This window comes from Phaethon lepturus, unplaced genomic scaffold (assembly GCF_000687285.1).
Source record: "Phaethon lepturus isolate BGI_N335 unplaced genomic scaffold, ASM68728v1 scaffold45214, whole genome shotgun sequence".
In the NCBI taxonomy this organism is placed as follows: Eukaryota; Metazoa; Chordata; class Aves; order Phaethontiformes; family Phaethontidae; genus Phaethon; species Phaethon lepturus.
In genome coordinates, this window is record NW_010533335.1 from 1,542 (window position 1) to 11,826 (window position 10,285).

General features: G+C 40.5%; 1 protein-coding gene across 1 annotated transcript; it reads left to right on the top strand.

Annotated features, from left to right (window-relative positions):
• Window positions 1-252: 252 nt before the first annotated feature.
• Window positions 253-9,842, top strand: AGO4 (argonaute RISC catalytic component 4). Its single transcript, XM_010285148.1, has 17 exons — window positions 253-443; window positions 1,149-1,269; window positions 2,306-2,487; window positions 2,886-3,022; window positions 3,095-3,229; window positions 3,392-3,479; window positions 3,923-4,070; window positions 4,151-4,270; window positions 4,498-4,626; window positions 4,793-4,926; window positions 5,702-5,886; window positions 6,165-6,324; window positions 6,858-7,173; window positions 7,413-7,547; window positions 8,330-8,431; window positions 8,656-8,855; window positions 8,956-9,842. The coding sequence occupies exons 1-17, from the start codon at window positions 253-255 to the stop codon at window positions 9,062-9,064; spliced, it is 2,592 nt and encodes an 863-aa protein (XP_010283450.1). The 3' UTR covers window positions 9,065-9,842.
• The last annotated feature ends 443 nt before the right edge of the window (window positions 9,843-10,285 follow it).

The following is a 10,285-nucleotide window of genomic DNA, read 5'->3' on the forward strand; positions in this document are numbered from 1 at the left end:
TGGGTTTAGTTTGGGATTGTGTTAAAGTTTATTGCTGCACCCTGAAGTGTTCCCAAATATGAGTTTCATCCTCCCACAGCTTACTTAGTCTCTTCTCTCCTGTAAGGGGAAGTATAAACTGTGAGCCTTTGAGCCACTTGGCCATTTGCAACCTCAGAAAGCTACTTAAGATTTCTTTCTGCCCTGTCAGAAAGATGTTTTGGCTAAAGTACACCTGAACGGATAGGGCACTTGAACGATCAGTTACATCTCATGCATATTTATTTGACTTCCCTAGGGCCCCCGGCGAGTCTTTTCCAGCCACCCCGTCGCCCAGGCCTGGGGACTGTTGGGAAACCCATCCGCCTCCTAGCCAATCATTTCCAGGTTCAGATCCCTAAGATTGATGTTTATCACTATGATGTAGATATCAAACCAGAAAAACGCCCCCGAAGAGTGAACAGGTATGAGTTGTTAATAAAAAAAAATTAAAAATGCGTATGCCTTAATTTGAGAAAACTGTACATCCTAGAAATTCTTCATCTGCTAAAGGAGAGTTTATGTTTGTACTATGGTTAGTAGTTGCTTTTCAGTGAACTATAATATTCTCCTTATTTTTATTAAGAATTTTTGCAATTGGCCTATGATCTGGAAGGCTCTAGGAAATGTACTGAGTGCTGAACTATGGCTGGTTTTATTTTCCAGTCAACAAGTGAATATCCCTGATAATTGTTCCACAGTCCATTATACAAATGTGTGTTAGCAGCTGAGGGGAAGGAGTTAAGCTTGCAGATTGATGCCAACGTTTTAGAGTCCACACATGGATGCTTTGGCAGTAGAATCAATCCACAGAGCACCCTTGCTCACCTCAAGGCAGATACTTGCTCCTGTGTTTGAACAGCTTTCCAGATTCCACTGCCTGTTTTGACCGTATCTCTGCTGACAGTACAGATACCTGCCTTGCATATAGACACCTTTACGTTGAAACCTAGGTGTCTTAATCTGGAGGTGACTTTTAAAACTCGTGGTGTTGACTTGGGTGTGCTCTGGTGCATTGTTGTTTCTTGTATCTTGCTCATTTAAGAATATGTGAAAAAGGAATTTTAAACTGTGTAAGATCATTGCTGGATTTTCTGTTCTTCAAAATAACTCAATAAATCCCTCTGTAGAGAGGTGGTGGATACTATGGTGAGACACTTCAAGATGCAGATATTTGGTGATCGGCAGCCTGGATACGATGGGAAGCGGAACATGTATACTGCACACCCGTTACCTATTGGCCGGGATAGAGTAAGTGTTACTATAAACAGCTTTAAGTTTCTGTGGGAAAACTGTTACAGTGTCATTTGAAAGTGCTCTTTTATTGACATAAACCCAAAATGCTGTCACATGTATTAGTATAGTCTTGGAAATGACAGGCAGTGCCAGCCAGGGATCTGTAGGAATTTACTTGTCTTTTACACAAGTTTGTCGTCTTGGGTTTCTAATTCCCAGCTATCCAGCTGGAGAATTTGCCAGTGGTAGTGTGAACTAATATGTTGTGCTCTTACAGCTGCAAGTAGATTTTTTTTTTTCACCCTGATCCAAACTTCCCTGTTCTCTGTTATAACGCTTGTTCTTTTGCTAAACGATAAAGTAGTTGTAGATGACAGATACACTGGTTTGGTTTGGCTGCACTGTTGAGATACGTCCTCCTGTTCCATAAGAACAATTAGATCAGGTGTACTGGCCCTTTGCGTTCGGGGCTATGCTCTCGAGCACCCTGGCTCTAACAGATTGCAATCTGTATTAACCAGTCCTGATACAAAACTTAACCCCCATCTACTCTTCTCCCCAGGGATCTGGTTATTGCTGGTACAGTGCCATGAGGAATACATAGGATGAGTTCACATTTACCCTTTGGGCTGACGGTGTGTGAGAATAATCTCTGTGCTAGAACTCTGAGATTTGTGTTTCCTAGTGAGTCGTCTTTTTGACCAAAAGGTTTTCTGGCCTTCCTGTTTGGTTCACACAACATCTTGCTATTAATTGGCTGACTTAAACAAGCATGACTCACAGTTCTCCAGAGCTTTGATGTCACCATACTAATTACTGCTTAAAATTTACACTTAAAGATACCTCAGTGCAGTTTCTCAGATTAATAAATTACAAGCTTTCAAAATCCTAAGGAAATTGATTGTAATATTTTAAGAGAATTGCACAAACTGGTTGTCAGAAATATAGATTTAAAGGAGACCTAGGAGAAAAAACGTGATGTTGCTTAGTGTTGTGATAGTCTGCAATCCATAACAAAAGCTTGTGCTTAATTCTGTTCTGACTATGTCAGGTGGATATGGAGGTGACCCTTCCAGGAGAGGGGAAGGACCAGACATTTAAAGTATCGATTCAGTGGGTGTCAGTCGTCAGCCTTCAGCTGCTGCTGGAAGCTCTGGCAGGGCACTTGAATGAAGTTCCTGAGGATTCTGTACAGGCACTTGATGTAATCACACGCCACCTTCCCTCCATGAGGTGGGTACTTCTGGTGCCTTCCTGACTGGCTTAATCTTGTATCTGTGTTAACGTTTGTGTTTGTTATTACTTGCTGCTATTCTACTGCTATTACACTTTCCTATGGTAGAAGGGATGAGAGATGCAGTTGTGTAATTCAACACCTGCCTTACAAATTTGCACTAGAATAGGGAAATCTGATCTCAACTCAGGACTTGTATCTGCTGGTCATGTTTCTAACATAAATTTGCTATAGCCTTTCCAACTGCCCTGTTGGTAAAGGCTTTGTACGCTTGCCATAAGTTAGCTCTAACAGTTCTAATGTACTGTAGAAATATGTTTTAAACACTATAGGCTTGAATGTAAAAAGGTGTATCAGGAAGGAATGATCAAAGTATTAATTTTCCTATTTTTTTCAGGTACACTCCTGTGGGTCGCTCCTTTTTCTCCCCACCTGAAGGTTATTACCACCCTCTGGGTGGCGGCAGGGAGGTCTGGTTTGGTTTCCACCAGTCGGTCAGGCCTGCCATGTGGAACATGATGCTCAACATTGATGGTATGTAGGAAATTCTGCCTCACTAATGTATCAGAGTTCTTTCTGCTTCTAAATTTCCTTTTTTTATCTTAGTGTCAGCAACTGCTTTCTATCGTGCCCAGCCTATCATTGAGTTCATGTGTGAGGTCTTGGACATTCAGAACATCAATGAACAAACCAAACCTCTTACGGACTCCCAGCGTGTCAAGTTTACCAAAGAAATCAGAGGTAAAGGCTTGTTCTAAAGCTGCTGCAACAAAATACTGCTCATATTACATTGTAATGAAAATTTGCAAGGCACTTGGGAAGCTGGCCTGTTCCCCTTTGCCTTCATCGGAAGTGACTCCTATGCCTGAATTTATTTAGGTGACTTCTGTGTTGGGTTTTCAGGTCTAAAAGTAGAGGTTACCCATTGTGGCCAGATGAAGAGAAAATACCGAGTTTGCAATGTTACTCGGCGACCAGCCAGTCATCAGACGTATGTATACCAGCACTTCCTGACAATTTTTAAAACCTTGAACCTATTAGATGTACTAGGTACAGTGTTTATGCAAGAATAGCTGATTCTGGAGGTGAAGCAGCTGTGTGGCTTTACAAGAATGTTTAGTCTTTGTGGATTAGAGGAATAGTGTGGGTTTAGACCACTGCGTTATTTCCTTCAATGTCGGAAAATCGAAGTTGTATCCTGGCTTATAAATATAGTTATCAGAGGCTATAATTTTTAAAATAGTTATGAAAAAATCAGTATATAGTCTATAAAATCTTTTCATAAAGAAGTGATCCAGTAGCTAAGCAAAATAAATGTTTCCAGCATTTCTAGTCTGGAATAGATTTTTCCATACCATTTTTTCCTTTCTTAAAAAAAAAAAAAAAAAAAAAAAAAATCTTGAAAAGTCTAACCAGAACAAATGTCCTTTATAGGTTTCCGCTGCAGCTGGAAAATGGACAGGCTATGGAGTGTACAGTAGCTCAGTATTTTAAGCAGAAGTACAGTCTGCAGCTAAAATATCCTCACCTTCCTTGTCTGCAAGTAGGACAGGAACAGAAACACACATATTTACCGCTTGAGGTAAGACTTTAACTTTCTCTTGCATTGTGGTATATCCTCTGTTAAAAGGTATCACGCCACCTCTCTCTGTTCCTGTCTAGGTGTGTAACATAGTGGCAGGCCAGAGGTGTATAAAGAAGCTAACGGACAATCAGACGTCGACTATGATAAAAGCAACTGCAAGATCTGCACCGGACCGACAGGAAGAAATCAGCAGACTAGTAAGTGTTTTTTCCAGCTAAACAGTCTGTGTTTGTCACTTCTTAAGGCTCTTCCAGAAGCATTGTAGCACATGTAATGATAAGAAGAATGACCAAGAACTACAGAAGTTAAAAAATCTGGCTTCTTTAAAACAAATCCTTTTAAATAAAAAGCCTATTCATGGCAAAGAGGACAGAGCCACCTGAAGCATTAGGTGTAGTTACAAAAATACTTTTCTTGTCACCAGGTGAAAAGTAACAGTATGGTTGGTGGACCTGATCCATATCTGAAGGAGTTCGGTATTGTTGTCCATAATGAGATGACGGAGTTGACAGGCAGAGTTTTGCCAGCACCGATGCTGCAATATGGAGGCAGGGTGAGTTTTCTATGTCTTGTAAAGTACCTTGTCCTTAAGTTATTTAAACTCATTAAGTATTTTGTATATCTTCTCATAAGGTTTCCTTTGTATGAGCACTGTTTGGCTATAGTCAAAACAAAGCAGCATTTTATTTTTAATTTGCTTGCCTTTTGTTTTTACCTAGAACAAGACTGTGGCCACACCAAACCAAGGTGTGTGGGACATGAGGGGGAAACAGTTCTATGCTGGCATTGAAATTAAAGTTTGGGCTGTTGCCTGTTTTGCTCCTCAAAAACAATGCAGGGAAGACTTACTAAAGTAAGTATTTTCCTATTTATTCAGGATACTTGTTTCAAGGTTTATTTTCCTCATATTTCTGAAAGGTGATATGCAATAGAAGTTGATTTTTAATGCATCTAGCAGTAAAAAGAAGAAATGTCAGTGCTTCAGTGTCTTAAATATTTACAGTTTGGGAGGAAACTATGACAAAGTTCATAACCTAATTGGCCAGCCAGGAAAGGCATTAATTCCCTTACCACTGAGGTTGTGTTTCCTGCTCTGGATGCTGCATTCCACTTGTACTCTGTTGTTTTTACAAATAACTGATGATTGTCGTTCATTCTAAAACCTGAACTATTTTTTTCTTAACCTTTACTGCTTCCCAGGCAACATATGCCACATTTTTTCCCCTGTCCTTCAAATTACTCTACAGAATCCTAAAGATAGAGGTTGTGTAAACCACTGAAATGTTTGGCAAAAATCATGGCTTGCAATAATGCTCAGATAAGTTTTTGGTGCATGAGTAAAAATCTACCAGAGCAGTGGTATTAGTTTGGGAATCTGCATCAGAATGTTCAACTCTCTCTGTTTTCCCAAGACTTCTAAAATTACAGAAACAGAGGCTTATGAAATGTCCTCAAACAGGGTTAGAATCCTGTTGGTGTGTTTCTTATAGTGACAGAACTGCTAAACGATAGTTACTGTAGTGTCAAATTGGAAATGCTGTGAAGTAGCTTAGATCTTGTTGATAACATTAATAGCAAAGTGAAACATAGTGAAAAAGCCAGGACAAATCCATTTATTTCATTTACAGGAGTTTTACTGACCAGCTGCGCAAGATCTCAAAGGATGCAGGGATGCCGATCCAAGGCCAGCCCTGTTTCTGCAAATACGCCCAGGGTGCAGACAGCGTGGAGCCCATGTTTAAACACTTAAAACTGACTTATGTGGGTCTGCAGCTGATCGTGGTGATTCTACCTGGAAAGACGCCTGTGTACGGTATGGAGAAGAGGCTGTAAGGTGTTTATTAGTTGTATGGCAAGTGGGCATCTTATTGTGAACTTCAGCAAAGGAAGGAGACAGAGCAGGCAGTATCTTCCGTTTAAAAGGTTTTTTTGGAGTACTTGTGTATTACCAAAGAGCAAACTGAACCTTTGCTGGTGAACTTCTAAGAATCTGAATTACAGTAACGTTTGGGGGAAGAAAAAAAAAGAGAAAGCAGATGAACTACTGACTCTTCAGGTAATTGGAACCACTAACTTATTTTTCTGTCACAGCTGAAGTAAAGCGGGTTGGTGACACTCTTCTAGGAATGGCCACTCAGTGTGTTCAGGTAAAGAATGTGGTAAAAACCTCACCACAAACGCTGTCCAACCTGTGTCTGAAGATAAATGCGAAGCTTGGAGGAATCAACAATGTGCTTGTACCTCATCAAAGGTGAGAGTAAATCTAAAGCTCTCCTTGAAGTCTGTATTGCCAAGCAAAACGTTTTGTTTGCCAAAATGATACCTTGCAAAACATTACATGCTTTAGAAATACCCACAGTCTGAAGTGGACAGAGAACGATGCTTCTGCATTCAGAATTTGCCTAGTAAGCCCTGTGCCAAGGATCATCTCTAGTGTTAGAGCTATCTAGCAGAGTGTGTGAAAACAAGCTCACAAAGGCTTTTTTTCCCTATGTCTCTTTCCTGCCTTGGGGTTCACTCAGTTTACCTTCCCTCTTGCCACCTCCTTAAGGATAAATGCTTGTAACTTTGTTTGCCTTTGGACCTTTTCACTTTCTGTTCTCTCTGGACTGTAAGAGCTTGAGGCAGAGAACTTCATCCTTAAAGATTCTGACAGGGTTTTAGTTCTGTTGAATGGTTTGGATATACCTTCCGTGGTTGTAATTTTTTTTTTCCTTCCTCACCCTGCTTCTTTGCATTATTATTGTTGTTTGGTATTTAATAAACCTTAATCATATTAAACAGGCCCTCGGTGTTCCAGCAGCCAGTGATCTTTTTGGGAGCAGATGTCACTCACCCTCCTGCTGGGGATGGAAAGAAGCCTTCCATAGCTGCTGTGGTCGGCAGCATGGATGGCCATCCTAGCCGTTACTGTGCTACGGTACGCGTGCAGACCTCCCGTCAGGAGACCTCCCAGGAGCTGCTGTACAGTCAGGAGGTGATACAGGACCTGACTAATATGGTGCGAGAACTGTTGATCCAGTTTTACAAATCCACTCGTTTCAAGCCCACAAGGATCATTTATTACAGAGGGGGAGTATCAGAAGGACAGATGAAGCAGGTATTGTCTAATGATTTCTTGTTGCTTGTGAGAAGGGATTGGCCCTTAAAAAAATATATGTATTTATGTGGATTGCATTTGTTACGGGGACAATTAGCGGTTTAATTGAGTTTTCCTGGGCAAGCACAATATACAGTTATCCTGTCTGATCGTGTTCCTTACAAAGTGGCATTTGTACATGAAAAAAATGAAAATAATATGTACTGAATTCAGCACCTAATGGTTAAATCTTCTTCTAGGTAGCTTGGCCAGAACTGATAGCGATCCGGAAGGCCTGTATTAGTTTGGAAGAAGATTATAGACCAGGAATAACCTACATTGTTGTGCAGAAAAGGCATCACACCAGACTATTCTGTGCTGACAAAACTGAAAGGGCAAGTAATGTTGACTACATAAGAAGGAGGTGATGGCAACGGGAAATTAAGATTGTTTGTTGAAGTGGGGTGGTACCCATCTTGCACACTAAAACTGAATTAATCTACACTAGCAGTTCTGTGCAGTAACAGGCTTTCTCTACCAAAATAACCAGTTCCTCCCCTTTTTTATTGCTCTAGATCAAGCAGTCAGATGGAACAGCTTGTTCCCAGCCCCTTTTGGAATAGGTGTACTCTGTATTTGTGTATCTGGAGCTGTAGCCTGTGTTATTATAGTCTGGGATTCCTGATCATAAACTGAACTAATTGTTCGGTTTGTTGCCTATTCTGTCTCTAAATGCATCTTTAAGATTTGCCTATGGCACAAATCCACAAGCCAACTCAGGAACCTTCTTTAGGAAAGTTCTTGATCTCGGGTTTGCTTAAAAGAATACCGATCTCTGAGGTATGAATGCAAACAAGGGTATAAAATAAATTTATTTCATAAAACCTGCATTTTCAGATCCTGAATTGCTTGTGTAGGCTTTATCCCACTCTGCAATTTTAATGGTACTGGAAAGTATTTTATTTTTCTCTGAAGACACACCAGTTGCATTTGGTGAAGTTTCTAAAAATGAACTCACAGAGAACATTTTCATTCCTCCTATGTAAATGACTTTAATATTTTTCCACCTTTCTGAGCAGTAATTTTTCAAACAGCTTTAAGTAAAGCCTACCTTTAGGAGGTATTTTTGGGTCACTTCCAAAAAAACCATGGGCTAATAATAAACTTTCCTCACTAGGTGGGTAAGAGCGGCAACGTACCGGCAGGCACTACTGTGGACAGCACGATCACGCATCCTTCTGAATTTGACTTTTACCTCTGTAGCCATGCAGGAATTCAGGTAACGCTTCAGCTCTTGCTGTGCTCAGGCTATGGGACTAAGTCCTTATAGTTGTCCCGATGAGTAATGGTGCTTCTATTTATAGCTTGGCAGGCTTACAGTCGCATCAGTTCAGTGCCTGTTTGGCACTTACTCTTCAATGCACTGATAGAAGGTACAGCCTTCAGGTGCCACCTCTGATTTTGTTGGTGCTCTCCAGCTGACTGCTCCTCTGTTCTCCACAGGGAACCAGCCGGCCCTCCCACTACCAGGTCTTGTGGGATGACAACTGTTTTACTGCAGATGAACTACAGCTGTTGACGTATCAGCTGTGTCACACATATGTCCGGTGTACGCGATCAGTCTCTATTCCAGCTCCTGCATACTATGCCAGGCTGGTAGCCTTTAGGGCCAGGTATCATCTTGTGGACAAGGATCATGACAGGTAAGGAACTGTGCCTCCTCGTCTTGGTAGCCAGGTAATGGACCTGAATTACATGCTGCTTGGCCCAGTTGTTCACAGTTCTGTGTCTGTGTTTTTACAGTGCTGAAGGCAGCCATGTGTCAGGACAGAGCAATGGCCGTGATCCTCAGGCTCTGGCAAAGGCAGTGCAGATCCACCACGATACTCAGCATACGATGTATTTTGCTTGAGAGCGTCTGGGAAGATGAGGCAAAACCAACAACCCATGCAGTCCTGAAATGTTTTGAATGCCTACTGCTATAGCTAGGGCCCAGTTTATTTCAGACTGCCCACTACCAGCAGCTCTGAACAGTCGCACTGAATCTGTTCTTCACAGCAATGTCTGATGCACCAACGCAATTGAGCCATTTGTTTCATTGTTTTATGTAATAGAAATTCATAGACTGTCTTTTCTGATGCATTGGACTGAATTTTTACCTCAAAGCGCAAAAGGCCGATCATCCTGAAATTTTTAAAGGACTTGGCACGAAAGGTTTCTATTGACTATTTTGCTAGCTGTCGTTTTTAAGTTATCTTCTCATCCCATTAGTTTATCATGACGACTGATTCCCCGTCTTCATGCACTGCTTAGTGAGTATGCATATTATGGCAAAGTGTGTTACTCCAGTTAAATGTAATTGTTCTATTGTGTGGGGCCATAGATTTTTTTAATGGAGATTTTAGACTTCACTACTGTAAATGCCTTTTAACAAACATAACTTTCACAGGTATTGCAGTTTTTTGTCAGTTTTACTAATTATCTTTTTAATCTCTGCAGACTTCGGCTGCAAAGCAATTGCACTATACTACGAGTTCAAATAGGTGGTTCTTGTTCTGTGAATGTGTAATATAACCAGATAGTGATGCCTGTCAGTAGATTTTAATTATAATGGTTACAAATAATACTGCCATGGTATCGTAACAAGTACTGAACCATCATTTCCCCCTCTAAAAATGATAAAAACAAAAAAAAAAAATTAGCTTTTAGGTATTTTGCAAACTTTTACAAAAGTGCCCACTTTATGCTGCTGTGTGGTTTGATAAATCTAAGTGATTTTAAAACTTTTTTCTCATAGAAGGTTTAACTTTGGCAATAAATATTTGTTTTTTAAGCCCCCCTAACAGTGTAATTTTCTAGCTGAGGATTGTGCATGAGTTTAACCAACATTCTGGTGTCGTTTTCTGAACACACAATTTGGCAGTTTCTGAAACTAATTAGAAAAGACACACTTCCATGCTTTTTTTAAGAATTATTTTTAACTGTTTTATATTCCCTGTTTGTGTCCTGTTGACAACATCTTTTTATAAGCTTGGAAACTGGGTGTTACGTGTAGGAAAGGCTTGCCAATCTGTACAGTCTAAATGTATTGTGTGACAGGCAACCTAAGGACTTGTACCAGCATTTTAAACTT